Here is a 27,417-nt window from a genome sequence, read left to right on the forward strand (position 1 = left end):
CTGCTGTGGGCGCAGGATGCTGGCCTGGAGTAATAGTGTGAGTACAGTCACCAGGGTGAATAGTGAGACACACTGGGGGCCATCGCCGCTGGGGGACACAATCCCTGACACCCAGAGTGGGATCCAACTAAGACTCACCCAAAGTCATCCCATAAACGAGAAACATAACGACAAAAGCAGATAAAATAGAAAACAAGTAGAAAGCAGATGGTGCAAGCGGGCATCCACCCGAGGGCCCTGTGCGGTGACTTTACCGCTTTCCTCATACCACCCTGGCTCATCCCCGTCATCCCGCACGCTCCATTGGACAAGTTTCCAAAACAGACCCCAAAAGTAAGAATCTGACATTGTATGAAAATGGCAGCGTAGCGGCACCGGTGATGTCATCCAAAAATGAGGCAGAACGTTTACATCCTACCTGCCCCTGTCAGACAACACAAGACACGCACGACATCTGCCCGCCAGGTGAGAGCAGAGGCGCAGGTACAGGGGCGGCCGTGGGCAAACAAACAGACACAAATCATCATGACAGGCTGGCACAGAGTCAGGGGCAGAAGCCCAAATACCCCAACTCCAAAATAAATCTAGGTAAGCCGGGTGCCGACCACCATGGGCATTACAGTACCCATAGAAATGAATTGAGGGAGCCGAGCATGAGCATCCAATCCACCCTTGTACGTTTGTACATTTATGGCATATCTGTACCAATATGTTACAAATACCCCATATGGGACAATCCCTTTAAGGGTCTTATCTTGGATTTTGTCAGCCAGGAAGGTTTGACACATGCTAAGTGTGACTTTTTTTTAATATGAGTCCAGGACTTCACTGTGATTGTATTTATAAATTTGCTGGTTAGATAAACTAGGTACTGCGAAGGGGACAGACACAAGGCCTTATCTCTGTCTGGATGCCATTTCATCTCATGACATCATCTGTGGGCAGCAGTCCTTGTGCTGGATAAGGACAGGACCCAGAGCATTGAGCAGCTGCAGTGCATCATTGATATGTCACTCTTTAGATTTCCATTCATGTGCAGCGTCACCGGGGTGCCCATTACGGTGCCACATTTTGTATTGATTTTTGTTAAGTATATTAGTCTGCAGGCATCGTCGCCAGTCATACGGTCCAATAGCGGTGTCCAACCTGTGACTTTCCAGTTGTTGCAAAACTACAATTTCCAGCATGGCTGACAGTCTTTCTCTGTGCCCTTCTCCACTCAGATTGCTAGTCTTTTTGTGGTCTCTAGTTCAACAATCTAATAATCCTTCCTCTCCTACACTGTTCCCTGTAGGTGACAGTTCCCCTCCTGCGGTTTGCAGTCTCTCTCTAGGCTGTCTCAGGTTTTGTGTGACAGTCTTTCTGTTTTTGGCTCTCTTCCACTATATGTGGCAGGTTTTCTGATCTGTGTCTCTGGTTTTTGGCTGCTTCCCTTGTTTAAGTAGGAGGCAGTCTCTATTTGTCTCTCAATGTATGTGGCAGTCTGTGGCTGTCTCACCTTGAATGTGTCTCTACTTGTGTCTGTCTCCACATATGTGGTAGTATCACTGGTCACGTCTACACTGTGTGCCAGTCTTTCTTTATATGTGGCTGTCTCTGGTTGTCTCTTTTATGTGTCAGTCTCTCTGGTCTCTGGCTATTGTCCACCATATGTGGCCGTCTCTGTCTGTCTCACCCTGTGACTGACTCTCTTTTTGTAAGTGACAGTCTATTCTGCTGTCTCTGGCAGTCTCTCAGGTTTCTGCAGTCTCCCAGCTCTCTTCTCCACCCCCTATATATGGCAGTCTCCCCCCTGTGTGTGGCAGTCTCTCAATCATCTGGCAGTCTCCCAGTCCACTGGCTGTCTTCACCTGTATGTTGCATTCTCTCAGCTCTCTGGCCGTCTCCCCCTGTGTGTCGCAGTCTCTCAATCGTCTGGCAGTCTCTACCTGTATGTTGCATTCTCTCAGCTCTCTGGCTGTCTCCACCTGTGTGTGGCAGTCTCTCAATCATCTGGCAGTCTCCCAGTCCACTGGCTGTCTTCACCTGTATGTTGCATTCTCTCAGCTCTCTGGCTGTCTCCCCCTGTGTGTGGCAGTCTCTCAATCGTCTGGCAGTCTCTACCTGTATGTTGCATTCTCTCAGCTCTCTGGCTGTCTCCCCCTATGTGTGGCAGTCTCTTAATCGTCTGGCAGTCTCCCAGTCCACTGGATGTCTTCACCTGTATGTTGCATTCTCTCAGCTCTCTGGCTGTCTCCCCCTGTGTGTGGCAGTCTCTCAATCGTCTGGCAGTCTCTACCTGTATGTTGCATTCTCTCAGCTCTCTGGCTGTCTCCCCCTGTGTGTGGCAGTCTCTCAATTGTCTGGCAATCTCTCAGTCCACTGGCTGTCTTCACCTGTATGTGGCATTCTCTCAGCTCTCTGGCCGTCTCTCCCTGGTCTGCTCCCCCAAGTCATTGCTGCTCTCTGGCAGTCTCTAGCTGTCTCTCAGCTGTCTGCCTCTCCCGTGTTTGCTCCCCTAGATCTCAGTTATGCTCTCTGGCTGTCTCCCTCTGTATGTGGCAGTCTCTGGCTGTCTCACCCGTATGTGGCAGTCTCTCCCATATGTGGCAGTATATGGCTGTCTCTCTGGCCGTGTCCCCGTGTTTGCTCCCCCAGGTGACAGTTTTGCTCTCTGGCTGTCTCTCCCGTGTGTGGCTGTCTCTCCCATATGTGGCAGTCTCTGACTGTCTCTCCCGTGTGTGGCAGTTTCTCTGGCTCTTTCCCCTGTATGTGGCAGTCTCTGGCTGTCTCTCCCCTGTATGTGGCTGTCTTCCTCTTTATGTTGCAGTCTCTGCCGTGTTTGCTCCCCAGGTCACAGTTTTGCTGTCTGGCTGTCTCCCCCTTTATGTTGCAGTCTCTGGCTGTCTCTCCCCTGTATGTGGCTTTCTCCCCTGTATGTGGCTGTCTCTCTGGCTGTCTCCCTGTATGTGGCTGTCTCTCTGGCTGTCTCCCTGTATGTGGCTGTCTCTCTGGCTGTCTATCCCCTGTATGTGGCTGTCTCTCTGGCTGTCTCCCCTGTATGTGGCTGTCTCTCCCCTGTATGTGGCTGTCTCCCCTGTATGTGGCTGTCTCTCCCCTGTATGTGACTGTCTCTCCCCTGTATGTGGCTGTCTCTCCCCTGTATGTGACTGTCTCTCCCCTGTATGTGGCTGTCTCTGGCTGTCTCCCCTGTATGTGGCTGTCTCTCCCCTGTATGTGGCTGTCTCTCCTGTATGTGGCTGTCTCCCCTGTATGTGGCTGTCTCTCCCCTGTATGTGGCTGTCTCCCCTGTATGTGGCTGTCTCCCTGGCTGTCTCTCCCCTGTATGTGGCTGTCTCCCCTGTATGTGGCTGTCTCTCTGGCTGTCTCTCCCCTGTATGTGGCTGTCTCTCTGGCTGTCTCTCCCCTGTATGTGGCTGTCTCTCCCCTGTATGTGGCTGTGTATGTGGCTGTCTCCCCTGTATGTGGCTGCCTCTCCCCTGTATGTGGCTGTCTCTCTGGCTGTCTCCCCTGTATGTGGCTGTCTCCCCTGTATGTTGCTGTCTCCCCTGTATGTTGCTGTCTCTCTGGCTGTCTCCCCTGTATGTGGCTGTCTCTCCCCTGTATGTGGCTGTCTCTCTGGCTGTCTCCCCTGTATGTGGCTGTCTCTCCCCTGTATGTGGCTGTCTCTCTGGCTGTCTCCCCTGTATGTGGCTGTCTCTCTGGCTGTCTCCCCTGTATGTGGCTGTCTCTCCCCTGTATGTGGCTGTCTCTCCTGTATGTGGCTGTCTCCTCTGTATGTGGCTGTCTCTCCCCTGTATGTGGCTGTCTCTCTGGCTGTCTCCCCTGTATGTGGCTGTCTCCCCTGTATGTGGCTGTCTCTCTGGCTGTCTCCCCTGTATGTGGCTGTCTCCCCTGTATGTGGCTGTCTCTCTGGCTGTCTCTCCTGTATGTGGCTGTCTCCCCTGTATGTTGCTGTCTCTCTGGCTGTCTCCCCTGTATGTGGCTGTCTCTCCCCTGTATGTGGCTGTCTCTCCCCTGTATGTGGCTGTCTCCCCTGTATGTGGCTGTCTCTCTGGCTGTCTCCTCTGTATGTGGCTGTCTCCCCTGTATGTGGCTGTCTCTCTGGCTGTCTCCCCTGTATGTGGCTGTCTCCCCTGTATGTTGCTGTCTCTCTGGCTGTCTCCCCTGTATGTGGCTGTCTCTCCCCTGTATGTGGCTGTCTCTCTGGCTGTCTCCCCTGTATGTGGCTGTCTCCCCTGTATGTGGCTGTCTCTCTGGCTGTCTCCCCTGTATGTGGCTGTCTCTCCCCTGTATGTGGCTGTCTCTCTGGCTGTCTCCCCTGTATGTGGCTGTCTCTCCCGTGTTTGCTCCCCAGGTCACAGTTTTGCTCTCACTAGTTCCCAGGTAATAAAATGTTAATGAGTCCGGAGCTGGAGGGCTGCGGAGCAGGGGCTGCAGTGCGGGCCGCGGCCGGCAGAGGGAGGCAGAGCGCGGCTCCGGCAGGCCCCCGCTCGTCCGGCTCATCAGTCTCCTTCTTCTCACCAGGGACCCCCGAGCTGCTGGAGATCCTCGGCGCGCTGCTGTCCCGGGGGCAGCATGTGGGGGAGATCACCGCCGCTGCTGCTGCTGCTCGTCACTGCCCTCCTGCCCCTGGTGGGGGCCAACTCCTGGTGGTGAGTACCCCTCTCAGGACAAGGAGGACTGGGAACAGGAAAGTGCAAGCTCTGCTGCCCGGGACATGGTGGGGGTCCCACATAATTAGGGGGTCCAATCAGACAAAGGAAGCAGTGGGTCCATAGGTGCAGACCCCCGGACAGGGTGTGAGCAGGAGCCCGGGTGATGGGGGTGACAGTGGGAAACGGGCACAAGTGATTCATTGTTGTTTGATACATTGTTGCGAGCTGGGGGGCTACATGGGGGTCTCTGTATCTATGTAGGAAAGATGGAGTGAAGTGTAAGCTCTTGTGCTCCGGCACGATCCTCTCATCCACTGTCAGTTACTTTCTGTGAAGACCCCCACATCCCATCTGTGAGGCTGAGAATGGCCAGCACTGCCTCCAGTGAAGCCCCCTTAGTAGCCGGACACTGGGGGTCTCAGCTCTGGTGCTTATTCAGAGAGAACAGGGCTTCTGTGGTATAATGCATGTTGTGGTGCAGGTGATGGGGGCTTCTGTGGTATAATGCATGTTGTGGTGCAGGTGATGGGGGCTTCTGTGGTATAATGCATGTTGTGGTGCAGGTGATGGGGGGCTTCTGTGGTATAATGCATGTTGTGGTGCAGGTGATGGGGGCTTCTGTGGTATAATGCATGTTGTGGTGCAGGTGATGGGGGCTTCTGTGGTATAATGCATGTTGTGGTGCAGGTGATGGGGGCTTCTGTGGTGTAATGCATGTTGTGGTGCAGGTGATGGAGGCTTCTGTGGTATAATGCATGTTGTGGTGCAGGTGATGGAGGCTTCTGTGGTATAATGCATGTTGTGGTGCAGGTGATGGGGGCTTCTGTGGTATAATGCATGTTGTGGTGCAGGTGATGGGGGGCTTCTGTGGTATAATGCATGTTGTGGTGCAGGTGATGGGGGGCTTCTGTGGTATAATGCATGTTGTGGTGCAGGTGATGGGGGGCTTCTGTGGTATAATGCATGTTGTGGTGCAGGTGATGGGGGCTTCTGTGGTATAATGCATGTTGTGGTGCAGGTGATGGAGGCTTCTGTGGTATAATGCATGTTGTGGTGCAGGTGATGGGGGGCTTCTGTGGTATAATGCATGTTGTGGTGCAGGTGATGGGGGCTTCTGTGGTATAATGCATGTTGTGGTGCAGGTGATGGGGGGCTTCTGTGGTATAATGCATGTTGTGGTGCAGGTGATGGGGGCTTCTGTGGTATAATGCATGTTGTGGTGCAGGTGATGGGGGGCTTCTGTGGTATAATGCATGTTGTGGTGCAGGTGATGGGGGCTTCTGTGGTATAATGCATGTTGTGGTGCAGGTGATGGGGGCTTCTGTGGTATAATGCATGTTGTGGTGCAGGTGATGGGGGGCTTCTGTGGTATAATGCATGTTGTGGTGCAGGTGATGGGGGGCTTCTGTGGTATAATGCATGTTGTGGTGCAGGTGATGGGGGCTTCTGTGGTATAATGCATGTTGTGGTGCAGGTGATGGGGGCTTCTGTGGTATAATGCATGTTGTGGTGCAGGTGATGGGGGCTTCTGTGGTATAATGCATGTTGTGGTGCAGGTGATGGGGGCTTCTGTGGTATAATGCATGTTGTGGTGCAGGTGATGGAGGCTTCTGTGGTGTAATGCATGTTGTGGTGCAGGTGATGGGGGCTTCTGTGGTATAATACATGTTGTGGTGCAGGTGATGGGGGGCTTCTGTGGTGTAATGCATGTTGTGGTGCAGGTGATGGGGGCTTCTGTGGTGTAATGCATGTTGTGGTGCAGGTGATGGGGGGCTTCTGTGGTATAATGCATGTTGTGGTGCAGGTGATGGAGGCTTCTGTGGTGTAATGCATGTTGTGGTGCAGGTGATGGGGGGGCTTCTGTGGTGTAATGCATGTTGTGGTGCAGGTGATGGGGGGGCTTCTGTGGTGTAATGCATGTTGTGGTGCAGGTGATGGGGGGCTTCTGTGGTATAATGCATGTTGTGGTGCAGGTGATGGAGGCTTCTGTGGTATAATACATGTTGTGGTGCAGGTGATGGGGGCTTATGTGGTATAATGTATGCTCTGGTGCAGGGGGGGGGGGGGGCTTCTAGGTCATCTCATCTTTCTCTCTGATTTTCCAGGTCGTTGGCCCTAAACCCCATCCAGAGGCCTGAAATGTACATAATCGGGGCGCAGCCTCTGTGCAGCCAGCTGAGCGGCCTCTCGCCTGGGCAGAGGAAGCTGTGCCACCTGTACCAGGACCACATGGTGTACATTGGGGAGGGTGCCAAGACCGGGATCAAAGAGTGTCAGCAGCAGTTCAAGCAGAGGAGGTGGAACTGCAGCACCGTGGATAACGCCTCCGTCTTCGGGAGAGTCATGCAGATTGGTAAGAACCGCGACAATCTGAAGACCTCCCGTAAATAAAACGTCCTGCGTCACCCTCAGATGGTGAATCATCTGCTGTGGTGGAATCCATCATTTAGTTATTGTAGACCTCAGTGATCGGGCGGAGACGTCCGTGTCCCGGAACAAGCGGCATCTGTCCTGGGCAACATCCACATCATAAACCGGGCCGACCCCAACCGGAAAGGGGGATCGGGCAGAGATAATGACGGCCAGAAGAGAAGTCAGAGAACAGCTTACACGCTCTAATTCTAAACCAATCGTAGACGTATATGGAGAGCACGTCCTGCAACCGCCAACTGTATACAGTGGGTATGGAAAGTCTTCAGACCCCTTTACATTTCTCACTCTGTTTCATTGCAGCCATTTGGTAAATTCTATAAAGTCCATTTTTTTCTCATTAATGTGCACTCTGCACCTCATCTAGACTGAGAAAAACAGAAATGTGGAAATTTTTGCAAATGTATTAAAAAAGAAAACTGAAATCTCCCATGGTCATAAGTATTCAGCCCCTTTGCTCAGTATTGAGTAGCAGCACCTTTTGAGCTAGTGCAGCCATGAGTCTTCTTGGGAATGATGCCACACGTTTTTCACCCCTGGATTTGGGGATCCTCTGCCATTCTTCCTTGCAGATCCTCTCCAGTTCCGTCAGGTTGGATGGTGAACGTTGGTGGACAGCCATTTTCAGGTCTCTCCAGAGATGCTCCATTGGGTTCAGGTCAGGGCCATGGCTGGGCCAGTCAGGAACAGTGACAGTTGTTCTGAAGCCACTCCTTTGTTATTTTAGCTGTGTGCTTAGGGTCATTGTCTTGTTGGAAGGTGAACCTTCGGCCAAGTCTGAGGTCCAGAGCACTCTGGAAGAGGTTTTCATCCAGGATATCTCTGTACTTGGCCGCATTCATGTTTCCTTCAATGGCAACCAATCCTCCTGTCCCTGCAGCTGAAAAACACCCCCATAGCATGATGCTGCCACCACCATGTTTCACTGTGGGGATTGTATTTGGCAGGTGATGAGCAGTGCCTGGTTTTCTCCAAACATACTGCTTAGAAGTAACACCAGAAAGTTCTATCTTCGTCTCATTAGACCAGAGAATCTTATTTCCAATAGTCTGGGAATACTTATGTCCCCCCAAAAATTGAGAAAAGTATTCAAGGTGTGATACCTTTATTGGCTAACCAGAGAAATTATATTTGCAGGCAAGCTTTCAGGACTCAGAAGGTCCCTTCATCAGGCTAGATTACAAGTGAATTACTGAGAAGAGACGGCAACATTTAAATAGGAATTATAGCAGGACATGAGGTGATGCTAGCTACAGAGAGGCCAAGGAAATCAAGTTAAGGTTTTTGTTACACATGCAGATGAGGTCCAAGTGTTCTATTAGAGATCTGAAGACCTTCTTGTGGAGGTAACACGATACCACAATTTTATTTTGTATTGTACATCATAGTCTGGGAGTCCTTCATGTGTTTTTAGCAAACTCTATGCGGGCTTTCATATGTCAGGCACTGAGGATGAGGAGAGGCTTCCGTCGCGCCACTCTGCCATAAAGGCCCGACTGGTGGAGGGCTGCAGTGATAGGTGACTTTGTGGAACTTTCTCCCATCTCCCTACTACATCTGTGGAGCTCAGCCACAGTGATCTTGGGGTTCTTCTTTACCTTTCTCACCAAGGCTCTTCTCCCACTATTGCTCAGTTTAGCTGGACGGCGGTCAGGTCTAGGAAGACTTCTGCTGGTCCCAAACGTCTTCCATGTAAGGATTATGGAGGCCACTGTGCTCTTAGGAACCTTGAGTACTGCAGAAATTCTTTTGTAACCTTGGCCAGATCTGTGCCTTGCCACAATTCTATCTCTGAGCTCCTTGGCCGGTTCCTTTGGCCTCATGATTCTCATTTGGTCTGACATGCACTGTGAGCTGTGAGGTCTTATATACAGTGGGGAAAAAAAGTATTTAGTCAGTCAGCAATAGTGCAAGTTCCACCACTTAAAAAGATGAGAGGCGTCTGTAATTTACATCATAGGTAGACCTCAACTATGGGAGACAAACTGAGAAAAAAAAATCCAGAAAATCACATTGTCTGTTTTTTTTTCATTTTATTTGCATATTATGGTGGAAAATAAGTATTTGGTCAGAAACAAGCAATCAAGATTTCTGGCTCTCACAGACCTGTAACTTCTTCTTTAAGAGTCTCCTCTTTCCTCCACTCATTACCTGTAGTAATGGCACCTGTTTAAACTTGTTATCAGTATAAAAAGACACCTGTGCACACCCTCAAACAGTCTGACTCCAAACTCCACTATGGTGAAGACCAAAGAGCTGTCAAAGGGCACCAGAAACAAAATTGTAGCCCTGCACCAGGCTGGGAAGACTGAATCTGCAATAGCCAACCAGCTTGGAGTGAAGAAATCAACTGTGGGAGCAATAATTAGAAAATGGAAGACATACAAGACCACTGATAATCTCCCTCAATCTGGTGTTCCACGCAAAATCCCACCCCGTGGGGTCAGAATGATCACAAGAACGGTGAGCAAAAATCCCAGAACCACGCGGGGGGACCTAGTGAATGAACTGCAGAGAGCTGGGACCAATGTAACAAGGCCTACCATAAGTAACACACTACGCCACCATGGACTCAGATCCTGCAGTGCCAGACGTGTCCCACTGCTTAAGCCTGTACATGTCCGGGCCCGTCTGAAGTTTGCTAGAGAGCATTTGGATGATCCAGAGGAGTTTTGGGAGAATGTCCTATGGTCTGATGAAACCAAACTGGAACTGTTTGGTAGAAACACAACTTGTCGTGTTTGGAGGAAAAAGAATACTGAGTTGCATCCATCAAACACCATACCTACTGTAAAGCATGGTGGTGGAAACATCATGCTTTGGGGCTGTTTCTCTGCAAAGGGGCCAGGACGACTGATCCGGGTACATGAAAGAATGAATGGGGCCATGTATCGTGAGATTTTGAGTGCAAACCTCCTTCCATCAGCAAGGGCATTGAAGATGAAACGTGGCTGGGTCTTTCAACATGACAATGATCCAAAGCACACCGCCAGGGCAACGAAGGAGTGGCTTCGTAAGAAGCATTTCAAGGTCCTGGAGTGGCCAAGCCAGTCTCCAGATCTCAACCCTATAGAAAACCTTTGGAGGGAGTTGAAAGTCCGTGTTGCCAAGCGAAAAGCCAAAAACATCACTGCTCTAGAGGAGATCTGCATGGAGGAATGGGCCAACATACCAACAACAGTGTGTGGCAACCTTGTGAAGACTTACAGAAAACGTTTGACCTCTGTCTTTGCCAACAAAGGATATATCACAAAGTATTGAGATGAAATTTTGTTTCTGACCAAATACTTATTTTCCACCATAATATGCAAATAAAATGAAAAAAAAAAACAGACAATGTGATTTTCTGGATTTTTTTTTTCTCAGTTTGTCTCCCATAGTTGAGGTCTACCTATGATGTAAATTACAGACGCCTCTCATCTTTTTAAGTGGTGGAACTTGCACTATTGCTGACTGACTAAATACTTTTTTTCCCCACTGTACACAGGTGTGCGCCTTTACAAATCAAGTGCTATCAGTGTAATTACACACAGCTGGACTCCAATGAAGGAGCAGAACCATCTCAAGGAGAATCACAAGGAAATGGATAGCATGTGACTTACATATGAGTGTCTGAGCAAAGGGGCTGAATATTTATGCCCATGGGATATTTCAGGTTTTTAAAAAAAAAAAAAAAAATTTGCAAAAATTACTACATTTCAATGAAACAAAGAGTGAAAAAGTTAAAAGGGTCTGAATACTTTCTGTACCCACTGTATATACACTGCACAGTACCACTCCTCCTGTATATATACACTGCACAGTACCACTCCTCCTGTATATATACACCGCACAGTACCACTCCTCCTGTATATATACACTGCACAGTACCACTCCTCCTGTATATATACACTGCACAGTACCACTCCTCCTGTATATATACACTGCACAGTACCACTCCTCCTGTGTGTGTGTGTGTATATATATATATATATATATATATATATATATATACACTGCACAGTACCGCTCCTCCTGTATATATACACTGCACAGTACCGCTCCTCCTGTATATATACACTGCACAGTACCACTCCTCCTGTATATATACACTGCACAGTACCACTCCTCCTGTATATATACACTGCACAGTACCACTCCTCCTGTATATATACACTGCACAGTACCGCTCCTCCTGCATATATACACTGCACAGTACCGCTCCTCCTGCATATATACACTGCACAGTACCGCTCCTCCTGCATATATACACTGCACAGTACCGCTCCTCCTGCATATATACACTGCACAGTACCGCTCCTCCTGCATATATACACTGCACAGTACCGCTCCTCCTGTATATATACACTGCACAGTACCGCTCCTCCTGTATATATACACTGCACAGTACCACTCCTGTATATATACACTGCACAGTACCGCTCCTCCTGTATATATACACTGCACAATATCACTCCTCCTGTGTATATATACACTGCACAGTACCGCTCCTCCTGTATATATACACTGCACAGTACCACTCCTGTATATATACACTGCACAGCACCACTCCTCCTGTATATATATACACTGCACAGCACCACTCCTGTATATATATACACTGCACAGCACCACTCCTGTATATATATATATACACTGCACAGTACCACTCCTCCTGTATATATATACACTGCACAGTACCACTCCTCCTGTATATATATACACTGCACAGTACCACTCCTCCTGTATATATATACACTGCACAGTACCACTTCTCCTGTATATATACACTGCACAGTACCGCTCCTCCTGCATATATACACTGCACAGTACCGCTCCTCCTGCATATATACACTGCACAGTACCGCTCCTCCTGCATATATACACTGCACAGTACCGCTCCTCCTGCATATATACACTGCACAGTACCGCTCCTCCTGCATATATACACTGCACAGTACCGCTCCTCCTGCATATATACACTGCACAGTACCGCTCCTCCTGTATATATACACTGCACAGTACCGCTCCTCCTGTATATATACACTGCACAGTACCGCTCCTCCTGTATATATACACTGCACAGTACCACTCCTCCTGTATATATACACTGCACAGTACCGCTCCTCCTGTATATATACACTGCACAATATCACTCCTCCTGTGTATATATACACTGCACAGTACCGCTCCTCCTGTATATATACACTGCACAGTACCACTCCTGTATATATACACTGCACAGCACCACTCCTCCTGTATATATATACACTGCACAGCACCACTCCTGTATATATATACACTGCACAGCACCACTCCTGTATATATATATACACTGCACAGTACCACTCCTCCTGTATATATATACACTGCACAGTACCACTCCTCCTGTATATATATACACTGCACAGTACCACTTCTCCTGTCCTGTATAATTCAAATTCAAAGAAGCTTTATTGGCAGGACTAAATACCCATTAGTTTTGCCAAAGCATGTGTCCTGTCCAGTACGGAGTAGGGACTGTGGGGATAATGGAGGGGACTGAAGGAATGATGGATGGGGTACAGGGTGGGGATATATACACTGCACAGTACCAGGGGTTCAGGGCCATGTTTGGGGGTATGGCAGAGGCTGTGTTGCTATAGTGTGGGCTGCCCATGACCGCATCCCTCTGGCCCTTCCCCCGTCAATAGCGGAACATCTCCCCTTTGATTTGAGGTGTGAGGTCTCATTGTCTCCATCCATTTGAAATGGAGAAGAGACTCCTAGATTTTGGGCCAAGTCTCAGGCCACATAATAAAGATAGGTGTTAAAGGGGCAGAGCTCCCTGCATTCCTAATCCCCTGATCAGAGGGGGCAGGGACCACCAACTCCATCATTACTGCAGCATTCAGCCACTTTCTTCTCACAAGATGAAGCTCATAAGCTTAGGGGACTCCTGAAGAACCACAGTGGTCACCATAGAGCTGCTCATGGCCATACAACCCCCCCCCCACACACACACACAGACAGACCCCCATAATCAGATCTCACATTGGAGAAAGTTATTTTTACAGTGTCCTGTTATCAGTGACTGCATAGCCCCAGGGAGACATTCTCACAGCACCTGGACCCCTCCCTCGCTGGCCCTAAGGGGGTCCCAGTACCTTATCAGCCCCATATTTGGAGGTCCCGTTATCACCATTCTTATCCCTGTGGATTCCTGTGTGGATTCCTGCATGTAATCAGCCCCTAAACAACTGACCCTACAGGATCCTCACCCAGATAACCTGGCACCATGGATCTCCCAGCCGCACCACCTGCAGCGGCCACTCGATGGCAGCGCAGTCAACTCACTGACTGTTATAGGAAAACAGGTTCTGAGAAACCCCCCTGGGGGTCTCCCAGTGCCCCTCATCCAGTGTCAGTACCATGGCAATGGAGGTTATCTGTTATCATCCCTACTGATATCAGCTTCAAAAATGCTGAGACCCCGAGGTGTAACGGTATCTGATGTGTCCAAAGGTACCGTCACATTTAGCGATGCACCAGCGATCTCGACCACGATACGACCCGGTCAGGATCGCTGGTGCATCGCTAAATGGTCGCTAGTGAGCTGCCACACAGGCAGATCTCACCAGCGACGTAGCGGCGGTCGCTACTTACCTGTCAGAGGCGGCGATGAAGACGTCCTTCCGCCCGCGTCCACGCGTTGCTCGTCGGCGCCAGCAGAAAGCGGCCGATGAGAAACGGCCCTGGACGATCTCGCGAGATCAGCGATAGACAGCGGGGGAGCCGGACGGAGGTAAGTATCACACATAGCGATATCGCTTAATGTGACGGGGCCTCTACGCATGGTCCGGACAGTAAACGGGTCACGTTCTTCCGACCCCAGGCTCCTGTAACACCAGAAGTCCCAGCATGACCCATCAGTATCTCACCAAGTATCTGTATACTGGGAGCTCCCCCGAGTGGTGACTGCAGACAGGATCTTATGTATCTTTGTATACAGGGAGCTCCCCCTAGTGGTGACTGCAGACAGGATCTTATGTATCTTTGTATACAGGGAGCTCCCCCTAGTGGTGACTGCAGACAGGATCTTATCATGTATCTCTGTATACAGGGAGCTCCCCCTAGTGGTGGCTGCAGACAGGATCTGATGTATATCTGTATACAGGGAGCTCCCCCTAGTGGTGACTGCAGACAGGATCTCATCATCTATCTCTGTATACAGGGAGCTCCCCCTAGTGGTGACTGCAGACAGGATCTCATCATGTGTATCTGTATACAGGGAGCTCCCCCTAGTGGTGACTGCAGACAGGATCTTATCATGTATCTCTGTATACAGGGAGCTCCCCCTAGTGGTGACTGCAGACAGGATCTTATCATGTATCTCTGTATACAGGGAGCTCCCCCTAGTGGTGACTGCAGACAGGATCTTATCATGTATCTCTGTATACAGGGAGCTCCCCCTAGTGGTGACTGCAGACAGGATCTTATCATGTATCTCTGTATACAGGGAGCTCCCCCTAGTGGTGGCTGCAGACAGGATCTGATGTATATCTGTATACAGGGAGCTCCCCCTAGTGGTGACTGCAGACAGGATCTCATCATCTATCTCTGTATACAGGGAGCTCCCCCTAGTGGTGACTGCAGACAGGATCTCATCATGTATCTCTGTATACAGGGAGCTCCCCCTAGTGGTGACTGCAGACAGGATCTTATCATGTATCTCTGTATACAGGGAGCTCCCCCTAGTGGTGACTGCAGACAGGATCTTATCATGTATCTCTGTATACAGGGAGCTCCCCCTAGTGGTGACTGCAGACAGGATCTTATCATGTATCTCTGTATACAGGGAGCTCCCCCTAGTGGTGGCTGCAGACAGGATCTGATGTATATCTGTATACAGGGAGCTCCCCCTAGTGGTGACTGCAGACAGGATCTCATCATCTATCTCTGTATACAGGGAGCTCCCCCTAGTGGTGACTGCAGACAGGATCTTATCATCTATCTCTGTATACAGGGAGCTCCCCCTAGTGGTGACTGCAGACAGGATCTTATCATGTATCTCTGTATACAGGGAGCTCCCCCTAGTGGTGGCTGCAGACAGGATCTTATCATGTATCTCTGTATACAGGGAGCTCCCCCTAGTGGTGGCTGCAGACAGGATCTTATGTATATCTGTATACAGGGAGCTCCCCCTAGTGGTGACTGCAGACAGGATCTCATCATGTATCTCTGTATACAGGGAGCTCCCCCTAGTGGTGACTGCAGACATGTTAGGAGGTGCCACTCAGTGAGACCTATTGCATCTGATGGGGGCACAATTTAAAGGGCATTGACAGAGTGATGTAAATAAAGCTTAAAGGGGTACTTCAGCTTTAAGAAAGTGGTCTCTCTCTCATATATATATATATATATATATATATATATATATATATATATATATATATATATATATATATATATATATATAAAAATAAGAGAGAGAGAGATATATATATATATATATACACACACACTAGCTGAAGAGCCCGGCGCTGCCCGGGCATAGTAACTAACTAGGGTTAGTTATAACAAATTATAATGATTATATATAATATGCTGAGTGTAGAGCCCCGCCCATTCCGCATTCAGTATAATATCCCACATTATCCCGTCAACAGAATGCCAAGAGTGTGCCAAGCAGTAATCACAGCAAAAGGTGGCTAATTTGAAGAACCTAGAATATGACATATTCTCAGTTGTTTCACACTTTCTTGTTAACTATATAATTCCACATGTGTTAATTCATAGTGTTGATGCCTTCACTATTCACTATAATATCCCACATCATCCCGTCAGCCAGAGCCCCCGGACTACTACCCCTAATATCCCACATCATCCCGTCAGCCAGAGTCACCGTACTACTACCACTAATATCCCACATCATCCCGTCAGCCAGAGCCCCCGGACTACTACCACTAATATCCCACATCGTCCCATCAGCCAGAGCCACCGGACTACTACCACTAATATCCCACATCATCCCGTCAGCCAGAGCCACCGGACTACTACTACCCCTAATATCCCACATCATCCCGTCAGCCAGAGCCACAGGACTACTACCCCTAATATCCCACATCATCCCGTCAGCCAGAGTCACCGTACTACTACCACCAATATCCCACATCATCCCGTCAGCCAGAGCCACTTGACTACTACCCCTAATATCGCACATCATCCCGTCAGCCAGAGCCCTCGGACTACTACCCCTAATATCCCACATCATCCCGTCAGCCAGAGCCCCCGGACTACTACCCCTAATATCCCACATCATCCCGTCAGCCAGAGTCACCGTACTACTACCACTAATATCCCACATCATCCCGTCAGCCAGAGTCACCGGACTACTACCCCTAATATCCCACATCATCCCGTCAGCCAGAGCCACCGGACTACTACCACTAATATCCAACATCATCCCGTCAGCCAGAGCCACCGGACTACTACCCCTCATATCCCACATCCTCCCGTCAGCCAGAGCCACCGGACTACTACCCCTAATATCCCACATCCTCCCGTCAGCCAGAGCCACCGGACTACTACCCCTAATATCCCACATCATCCCGTCAGCCAGAGCCACCGGACTACTACCCCTAATATCCCACATCATCCCGTCAGCCAGAGTCACCGTACTACTACCACTAATATCCCACATCATCCCGTCAGCCAGAGCCACTTGACTACTACCCCTAATATCGCACATCATTCCGTCAGCCAGAGCCACCGGACTATTACCCCTAATATCCCACATCATCTCGTCAGCCAGAGTCACCGTACTACTACCACTAATATCCCACATCATCCCGTCAGCCAGAGCCACCGGACTACTACCCCTAATATCCCACATCATCCCGTCAGCCAGAGCCACTTGACTACTACCCCTAATATCGCACATCATCCCGTCAGCCAGAGCCACCGGACTACTACCACTAATATCCCACATCATCCCGTCAGCCAGAGCCACCGGACTACTACCCCTAATATCCCACATCATCCCGTCAGCCAGAGCCACCGGACTACTACCACTAATATCCCACATCATCCCGTCAGCCAGAGCCACCGGACTATTACCCCTAATATCCCACATCATCCCGTCAGCCAGAGCCACCGGACTATTACCCCTAATATCGCACATCATCCCGTCAGCCAGAGCCACCGGACTACTACCACTAATATCCCACATCATCCCGTCAGCCAGAGCCACCGGACTACTACCACTAATATCCCACATCCTCCCGTCAGCCAGAGCCACCGGACTATTACCCCTAATATCCCACATCATCCCGTCAGCCAGAGCCCCCGGACTACTACCCCTAATATCCCACATCCTCCCGTCAGCCAGAGCCACCGGACTATTACCCCTAATATCCCACATCATCCCGTCAGCCAGAGCCACCGGACTATTACCCCTAATATCGCACATCATCCCGTCAGCCAGAGCCACCGGACTACTACCCCTAATATCCCACATCATCCCGTCAGCCAGAGCCACCGGACTACTACCACTAATATCCCACATCCTCCCGTCAGCCAGAGCCACCGGACTATTACCCCTAATATCCCACATCATCCCGTCAGCCAGAGCCCCCGGACTACTACCCCTAATATCCCACATCATCCCGTCAGCCTGGGGCCAGAACCAGAGCGCTGAGTGGAATGGCCCTAACTTCCATACCAGGGAGGCCTGGCGTTGGAACCAGAGTGCAGAGTGGATTTGCCCTGAATTCCATACGAGTGATCCCTTTAATAGAAGCCTGGGGTGAGAATAAGAGCGCAGAGTGGATTTGCCCTCAATTCCGTACGGGGATCCCGTTAAGAGGGGCCTGGGGTCAGAAGCAGAGCAGAGTGGATTTGACCTGACTTGCATACCAATGATCCCTTTAACAGAAGCCTGGGGTCAGAACCAGAGTGCTGAGGGATTTGCCCTAACTTCCATACCGGAGATCCCTTTAAGAGGGGCCTGGGGTCATAACCAGAGCGCTTAGTGGAATTGCCCTAACCTCCATACCAATGATCCCTTTAGGAGGGAAGATGTGCCTATTGGATGGAGGATGTGCGGTGTATATGGGTACAGGAGGGGGGGATTCATTTCTGTCGTGCTCTCTGCTCCTTTCTGGGGGCAGACGATGTCTGGGAGCTTATGTTCCCGGGGATGCTAGATTTCTCCCACCATGTCAGTGTCTGCTGAGGTGTTGTCAAGTGGGAAAACTTGCTCATAGCAACCAATCACAGCTCACCTTCTTTTAACCAGCTCTGGTTAAATGAGAAATGCTTAGTGATTGCTTGCAAGGAAAACTGTTGGTCATGGCAACCAATCACAGCTTAGCTTCTTTTGAACAGCTCTGGTGAAATGAAAGATGCTTTGTGTTTGGTTGGTGATACACACACACACACACACACACACACTCATTTTTATATGTTATGTTTTTTTTTTGTTTGTTTTTTATTTAAGGTCTTTGTTAATCACTTTCTTCGGGTCCAGCAGTGGTTCCACCACTTTTCCAGTCTGTGTCTGGGCAGCAGGAGTGATGTCATGACTACATCACACATTACCACTGCAGCCAATCACCTGAGGTTAGTTGTTCAGCTAATTAATGATTGGCTGCAGTGGTGAAGTGCGCGGGAATATTGATGTCACCCCTACTGCGAAAACACAAACCTTTTGGTTCTATCATCTTTGACCTCTGATCTTCTCCATTTCCAGGAAGCAGAGAAGCTGCCTTCACGTACGCCATCAGCGCCGCCGGTGTGGTGAACGCCATCAGCCGTGCCTGCCGTGAAGGGGAGCTGTCAACCTGCGGCTGCAGCCGGACGCCTCGTCCCAAAGACTTACCCCGGGACTGGCTGTGGGGCGGCTGCGGAGACAACGTGGAGTACGGATACCGCTTTGCCAAGGAATTTGTAGATGCCAGAGAAAGGGAGAAGAATTATCCCAAGGGGTCGGAGGATCAGGCCAGGGCGTTAATGAACCTCCAGAACAACGAGGCCGGCCGCCGGGTAAGTCGCTGCTGGATTGCTATAAATGCTGTCAGTTTATTGCTCTCTGTTATCAGCCATTTCTGGCCGTGACGAGAAGCATAGAAGCCAAAATTGCAGAACTTTTCTTGGATAATGGGGATGGGTCAGTATGATGTAATAGGGTCCGATGGAGAGACCCCCGTTCCTGGCCGAAGACGAGAGATCGTCACCTGTTGGAGATTCAGTAGATTCAGCTGCCGGACAAACAAAAGGCAGCTGACACAACACGATGTGGGGGGAGACTCAGAAAATGTGAGGGACCCTCAGTAAGACAAAACATAAGACACGCCGCATAGGGGATACAAAACTCCCCTCTGGCAAAGTGCACAGGCAGACTCGACAGCCGGGGTCTTTATCCATTCATTGACAGCAAGCAAAGATCTGAGAGCCTCCATGCCAGCCACAATCTCACCTACACCCCCTCCACATAAGGCTGCGGACCCTCACACCAGCACATATGTTGGGGGGGGGGGGTTATTCCCATTCTTCCTCCTCAGGACTTTATGGCCCCCTCTCCTCTTGGGTTACATCCTCCTCTGTTGTTCTACCAATTCCTTTATTTTCAGCTGCCCTCCCCCTTTACCATTAAGTGCGGACCCCCATTCCCTCTGCCTGTTTGTCTTACCTTAGGGTCTCTCCTCCCATGTTTGACTTTCAGGATCTCATGTAGTGACCAAGTGACACCAAGTTCAAAAGGGCACAATCCCGGCCACGGCCATAATGGCGTCCTCTGGATACATTGTCTTTATGCTTTTCTGAAGGGTCGTAACAATTTCCTACAATGTGATGGGAAAAATAAAATAAAAACCTGTTCTTTAAGGGGGAACGCACCGCCCTTTAGGAGCCGAATGATGTGGGAGAAATCCTGCAATGGGCGACCTCCACCTTCCCTGTGGGATCGCAGACATATCGGTCACGTCCCACTCTCCCACAAGCAGACAGAACTTGACGTTAGGGGATGACTCCCTTGTGATTTTTGGGGGAAGCGCTCTGTGAATGCTGAATCGACTCCCAACCTAAAGTGCATTGTGAGGCTAGCTGACCCCAGGCCGGTCGGCACCCCCTACCTCCGAGATCTAAGACCCCCTGGGGCAGTGACCTAATTGCTAAGTTCCTACATGAGGAAATAATCCCTTTCATATGGAAATGGTGAGAGGTCTCTAAAAACCTGCAGTGGCAAGGAGTGGGATCTAAGCATTGGGACCCCCACTGATGAGGGGCTTCCTGTTCTCCCTAGGATTGGAGCCAGACACTCTGTCTGCTCATCCTTGCCATGGTCTAGCCCCATTCTGGTCCCTGGCAGGTCACCAATGGGATAAGCAAAATAAGGGGGCCAGACCAATGCCAGGAGGGGATAAATGGGGCCGCCAGTCCTACTCTTGATTTTGTGCTGTTAGAAGACCAGGGGTTGTCAGTGCGGGGCCCCTACTAATCTCCATGATGGGGCCCCAAGTGGCCGCTCCATTCAGTCAGAAAACAAAGACTTGAGAGCCCCAGACCCTTAGGCTGGAGTCACATTAGTGTTTGAATAATCGGTCCGATGTTGATCAAGAAAAGTAGGACGAGTGTCATTTTTCTCACCTAGCATCTGTCTGACATGCGATATTAATATGAGCTTTTACCTAGAGTAATTTCTCTGTCATTTATAGATTTCCAGGGAAATTATTATTCAGTACATAGAAATATGTCGGCAACATATATAATTAGTACAGGGCTTGGGTAGCTTACTCATCATCTGAAATTTTAATAACCAGCAGAGGGAAAGCTGACGGCTGATGTTTGTAGCCTGAGAAGTGGATAATAGAGGTTCCCAGGCAGCTCACAGCTGTATACATAGCCTTTACTGGCTATTAAAAAGGGGCTCCCCCGCAAAAAAAATACGAGCGGGCCCTCATATAATTAATAACAAGAAAAGGCTAGGCAGACAGCTTCAGGCTGATATTAATAGGCTAGGAAGTGGCCATGGATATTGGCCCCCTCCCAGACTAAAAACATCAGCTCTCCATCACCCCAGAAATGGCACATCCATAAGATGCGCCAATTCTGGAGCTTAGCCTCGCACTTCCCCTGGTATGGAGGCAAGTGGGGTAATGGTATCGAGGCTGATGCCAGCTTTCTATTGGCAACTAACATCAAGTCCAGGGGTTAGTAATGGAGAGGAGTCTATAAGACACCCCTATTACTAGGCGAGGTGAGGCTTCATGGTATATATTTCTAGCAGTGGATATAGTCTGGACTTGGATCGTAGCCCCACCTTGTGGCTGTTACCCGTCACTGCACAATTGAGATGTAGCAGCAGCAGCATTCACCAGCTGTTGGATGCGCAGCGTAAATCTCCGCAGGATGGTATTTCTGTCATATTTAACCCAAGTTTTTTTTCTGTCCTTACTTCCAGGCTGTGTATAAACTCGCAGACGTCGCCTGCAAATGTCACGGCGTCTCCGGATCGTGCAGCTTAAAGACTTGCTGGCTGCAGCTCGCTGACTTCCGCAAAGTGGGCGAATACCTGAAGGAAAAGTACGACAGCGCGGCCGCCATGAGGCTGAACCGCCGCAGCAAACTGGAGCAAGTGAACCAGCGCTTTAACGCCCCCACGCCGGAGGATCTGGTGTACCTGGACCCCAGCCCGGACTACTGCCACCGCAACGAGACAACAGGCTCCCTGGGAACGCAGGGGCGACTTTGCAACAAGACCTCGGAGGGGATGGACGGCTGCGAGCTGATGTGCTGCGGACGCGGTTACGATCAGTTCAAGACCATGCAGGTGGAGCGCTGTCACTGCAAGTTCCACTGGTGCTGCTTCGTCAAATGCAAAAAGTGTACGGAAATTGTGGATCAATACGTGTGCAAGTAACGCTGCGCCCCATTGCAAGCACCGCCACCTCCATACACAGCACCCCTTCCCCCGGCACTTGGAAGGGAGGCAGAAATATATATGTATAGGATATAAAATTAAATCTATATGTGTAGATATATATTTTTATATATGTACAAAGGAACGGACAGGACCGGGGGAGGGGGAGAAGAGCAATGCATGGTGTTTGGACTCGCTGTTGTCAGTGCCTGGCAACATGGCAGAGACTGGCAAAGAAAGACATGATGTCGGCCATTCAGCAAGCCATATGGAAAAGACTGTTATGTCTGCACCGATCACGCTGCAGACAATCACTTTCCCTCCAGTAGATAATGAAGTGTGTGAGCCCACTGTGCATCCCCTTCATTCTCTGGATTATGAGGGGTCCGGACCATCACTGGGATAAGGTGGACTCCGAACGTTCTTATGCACCTAAAATAACACAGAGGGGGGGTGGGGTATTTGCCTTCCCCAGGTCCAGCAGTAACGTTGCATCAAGAGAGCACATCAATGCTGCAGCCAATCACTGAGCTTGGTGATTGACAGCATGCATCATCGCTGCAGCCAATGTGATTTCACCACTCAGCCGAGACCTGAGCAGTGGCAGGGAGCAGACGCTGGACCTGGGGAAGGCGTTACCAGCTCTGTTTATTATTTTAGGTATATGAGTGTGTTTGGTGGTCCACCTAAAGAGGAAAACCCCTTTAAGGAAACTAGGATAGGTGAAAGCCGACACTGTTATTACACCCAGCATCAGACCTAAAGTTCTTCCTTTCAGCTTCTCAGGTGTATTTACTAGGGGGATGTTTTGTGCAAAAATAATGTAAAAAAAGGTCTTTTAAGAAGTTTTTTGAAACTTCCCAAGTTTTTTTTCCTCCTGTTTTTATAGCCCTGCCCCCATTAGTTGGCGGCACACAACCACGCTCTCACTACAATACTGCCCTCTAGTGGTCAAGATTCCAGAAAACAAAAATCTAAAAAAATGTTAACATTATTCTCTTTAGCAGATATTACAGATGACAGACCCTCGCAATAAACAAAAAGTAACAGTCAGTCACGCTTAACCCCTTTCCTGCTGGCCTAGCAATGCAGGAGTTAATTTTAACCTCTGTAATTTTATTTATTTTCTTTTTGTTTTATATTTCTTTTTATATATAAATTTATGTTTTTTTTGGGGGGGGATGGGAGGGGTACAAGAGACAGACTGACACCAGCAGGACAACAACGGGTGTAAATATAATCTGTGCTCCGCCACCGCCGGAGGAAGCGCTCCGGTGTTTGTATAGATCTTCTTTGCTTTGTACGGTTGATAAAACTTTACCAAATTATAATCACAAGAAACAAACAAAAAAATTGGACCACAACCCCCAGCGTCCTTGTATTTTGCGTGGTTGACTACTTTTACCTCCGGACACTGGGAGGTTGCTGAAAGTGTTATCTGTACTGGAAATATTTCCACCTTCCTTTAATCTGGCATGAATAGGTGTCAATCAGACATCCTGGATTACTGGACTGCCTGTAATCGGCCTCTATTACGGCTGCGTCTGATATTCCAGAATGTCTGATATCTGCTTAATCCAATACTTTTAAAATTTACAAATGGAATGTGCCAGATTAGCAGATATACTGGATTACTGGACTGTCTGTATAGTTTATTGGTAACTCACGTACCGATAATCCTTTATTACTGCAGGGTCTGATGGTCCAGAAAGTGACCATAGGTAAGATTGGGAAAGTCCTTTAATCTGGTATTTGATAATCTGATAACTCGGCCACTGATGAGACTCCTAGGAAGAAAAGGACAAGTATTAGTATCCTGGTGTGAGCCAGAGCTTCTCCCCCCAGTATAAGAGCCAGAGCTTCTCCCCCCCAGTATAAATGTCAGAGCTACTCCCCCACTATTCATGCCGTGCACCCCCAGTATCAGAGCCAGAACTCACAAAAGTGACAAGTTCTACAGCCTCCCCGGTCTTGTAGAGATTCTTTCCACAGGAGGGGAGGCCGTGAGCACTGCAAAACGGGTCCTACGGCGGCTGTCCTGCTCCGCATACACAAATATGATCTGTCTAGCTGAGCGTGCATGTGTTCTGAGTGGGGAGAAGGAAGGAAACCAATGCCAGGTCCCTCTTCCATCTTACCAGCTTAGGGGCACAGCGATGGGCGACTCTTGTGCTCCTACCTATACTAATCTGCTGCTGGGAGGAAACTGTGCTTTTTGGTGATGACTCCAGACACAAAGATTATCTGGTCCCGACACACAGACGACATTGTGACCTGGAAGGACGACGTTACACGACTCTGTGACGGACTGAACAGCTATCATTTAGGCTTTAAGCTATTAACAGAAGATGAGGGAGATGATCGGGTCTATGATCCCTATGAGGGGACGTGGGCACTGGATTGAGGCTCCGTCCTCTGCATGGCTCAGTGGATCACTATCACCCCCTGGGAGTCCATCATGGACGCAGCACAGGAATAAGTGCCCTGACGACAGACTCCATGGGGTTAATAGAGAGAGATCTTAGATGATATATTAAGGTTAGATGTTAATCACCCCATTATGTAACAGCACATTATTATCGGGGGGGCTCTAATCAGAAATAATGCTGCTTATTATACCGCTCTGCTCTTCCCCATTCTCCTCAGACTCCTCCACCCCTTCCCCCAAACTCCTCCATCCTTTCCCCCAAGAGATCTGTTTTATCCATCCCAGACACCTCCACCCTTCCCCTCAGACCCCTCCGTCTCCTTCAACCCTCCCCCCGGACCCCTCTGTATCCTTCATCCCGACCCCCCCCCCCCCCCCGGATCTCTCCATTTGCTTCACCCCCTCCCACCATGGATCCCTCAGTCTCCCTCACCCCTCCGTCACTTTCATCTCTCCCCGGACCCTCTGTATCCTTCATTCCTCCCCGCCGTCTCCTCCCCGGACCCCTCCATATCCTTTATCCCTCCCTCTGCTTCACCCCTCCTGTTATGAATGGGTCACCGAGGAGGATGGCAGGAACAGGCTAGGCCACCAGGAAACCAGAGAGGTTGGTAACTAAGCGGATGCAGACCCCTGATCCTATCCACACAGCTAGCAGTAGCCGTGAAGCGTTCCTACGAGGATCCTAGACGCCTCGACACGGCCGGAGAGCTAACTCAGCCTAAAGACAGAAAGATGAAATCTAAACTGCCCCAGAGCAGACCCCAAAGGAATAGATAGCCCCCAAACATATTGTCGGTGGTCAAATCCATCAAAGGTTTAACAATACCAGAAAAATTACTTATAAGTTTACGGTAGAACTTAGCAAAACCCAAAAACTTCTGGAGAGCCTTCAGAGAAGTGGGCTGAGCCCAATCATAAATGGCCTGTACCTTGGCCGGGTCCATTTCAATAGCCAATGGGGACAAAATGAATCCCAAAAATGAAATCCTCTGTACACCAAAAAGGCACTTCGATCCCTTAACATACAGAGCATTTTCCCTCAAAATCCGGAACACAGTCCGAACATGTTCCACATGACAATCCCAATCACTAGAAAAGATCAAAATATCATCCAGATAGATGATCAAAAACTTATCCACAAAGTCACGGAAAATATCATTCATAAAAGACTGTAAGACAGAAGGGGCATTAGTGAGCCCAAAAGGCATCACCAGGTACTCAAAATGTCCTTCCGGAGTATTAAACGCCATCTTCCATTCATCCCCGTGCTTGATGGGAATAAGATTATACGCCCCCCTGAGGTCAAGCTTAATAAACCAGCAAGCACCTTTAACTCTGGAGAATAGATCAGAAATCAGGGGTAACGGATACTGATATTTAACAGTGATTTTGTTAAGGGAACGATAGTCAATACAAGGTCTTAATGAACCATCCTTTTTGGCTACAAAAAAAACCAGCGCCTAACGGTGACGAGGATGGTCTAATATGACCCTTCTCCAACGACTCCTTAATATAAGATCGCATAGCATCATGTTCGGGTACTGATAAGTTGAAAAGCCGACCCTTGGGAAATTTACACCCAGGCATCAACTCAATTGCACAGTCATAACTCCTATGAGGAGGCAAAGACGCAGACTCATTCTCACTAAATACATCATAAAAATCAGCCAGATAATCAGGAATATCAAGAGACTGAGGAGAGGTGGAGAAAACAGGAGCATCACTAAGGGCACACTGACAACCCCAACTCACCACAGACTTCCAATCCAAAACTGGGTTATGAGTTTGCAACCAGGGAAAACCCAGAACAATAGTATTATGCAGCACCAAAAATGTACAATTCTCTTGATGGTCCGGGGCGACCCGCATTATCATCTGGGTCCAAAACTGAGGTTTATTCTCCGTCAAAGGAGTAACATCAATCCCCCTCAAGGGAATAGGCGTCCGCAGAGGTGTCATGGGAAAACCACAACATTTAGCAAAGTCAAGATCCATCAGATTTAAAGCTGCTCCTGAAGCCACAAAAGCCTTAGCGGAAAAAGTAGACAAGGAGCAGATCAAGGTAACTGCCAAAAGGAACTTAGGATGTACACTGCCCACTGCAAATGCGTGAGCAAAATGTTTTTCTCGTTTAGGGCAGACAAATAACATGAGTAGCGTCCCCACAAAAGAAACATAACTTATTACGCCTTCTAAACTCCTGACGTTGCGTCCTAGACAAAACCCTATCACATTGCATGTGTTCAGAAGTTTGTTCAAAAGGCGGCAACGCCTCGCGTACGTTCACGTAAACGCCAATCAATTTGAATGGCTAATGACATGAAGTTGTTAAGACTAGAGGGGACAGGAAATCCCACCATAACATCTTTTACAGTCTCTACCAGACCTTTCCAAAAGAGAGCTGCTAGGGCATCGTCATTCCATTTAGTAAGGACCGCCCACTTTCAGAACTTCTGGCAGTATAACTCTGCAGAATCCTGACCCTGGTTCAATGCCAATAAAGTTTTCTCAGCTTGATCAATAGCATTAGGCTCATCATACAATAACCCCAGGGCCTGAAAAAACGCATCCACATTAGTCAGAATAGGATCTCCAGGTGTCAGAGAAAATCCTGGGGATTGCCGCGCAGCAAGGAGATGACAATTTTAACCTGCTGCACAGAGCTCCCCGATGAGCTAGGCTTCAAGGCAAGAAATAGTTTACAATTATTCTTGAAATTCAAAAATTTAGACTGATCCCCAGAAAACACATCAGGAGTAGGGATCTTTGGTTCTACAGCAGATGATTGAGCGAGAAAGGCAGAAATTCCCCGCACTTCAGCAGCGAGCTGCTCCACACGATCAGACAATTGCTTAGTCTCCATTAAAGAAAAAATCCTACTACGGCCCCAGAGAAAAAATATATATAGATATAAAAAAAAATTGACACTTTTTTTTTTTTTTTTTACAATTCTCTCCTTTTCAGTACCCTAGAGTCTACAACTTTGGCTGGTGATTCTGTTATGAATGGGTCACCGAGGA

At 49.1% G+C, this 27,417-nt stretch overlaps 1 protein-coding gene across 4 annotated transcripts in view; it reads left to right on the forward strand.

Annotated features, from left to right (window-relative positions):
* Positions 1-24,193, forward strand: part of WNT5B (Wnt family member 5B) — a 122,837-nt gene extending 98,644 nt beyond the window's left edge. Inside the window, exons 1-5 of one of the 4 annotated variants that reach the window (XM_073544168.1) lie at positions 4,303-4,386; positions 4,528-4,655; positions 6,764-7,011; positions 18,799-19,091; positions 21,508-24,193. In XM_073544168.1, the coding sequence (XP_073400269.1) occupies positions 4,579-4,655; positions 6,764-7,011; positions 18,799-19,091; positions 21,508-21,966 (1,077 nt within the window). In that variant the 5' untranslated portion in view covers positions 4,303-4,386; positions 4,528-4,578 and the 3' untranslated portion in view covers positions 21,967-24,193. Of the gene's footprint in view, positions 1-1,624; positions 2,638-4,279; positions 4,387-4,527; positions 4,656-6,763; positions 7,012-18,798; positions 19,092-21,507 lie in introns of those variants that run through there. The other 3 variants (XM_073544170.1, XM_073544166.1, XM_073544169.1) reach the window with 3 other exon arrangements.
* The last annotated feature ends 3,224 nt before the right edge of the window (positions 24,194-27,417 follow it).

This window comes from Dendrobates tinctorius, unplaced genomic scaffold (assembly GCF_039654945.1).
Source record: "Dendrobates tinctorius isolate UK_male_01 unplaced genomic scaffold, ASM3965494v1 ptg000136l, whole genome shotgun sequence".
Classification (NCBI taxonomy): Eukaryota; Metazoa; Chordata; class Amphibia; order Anura; family Dendrobatidae; genus Dendrobates; species Dendrobates tinctorius.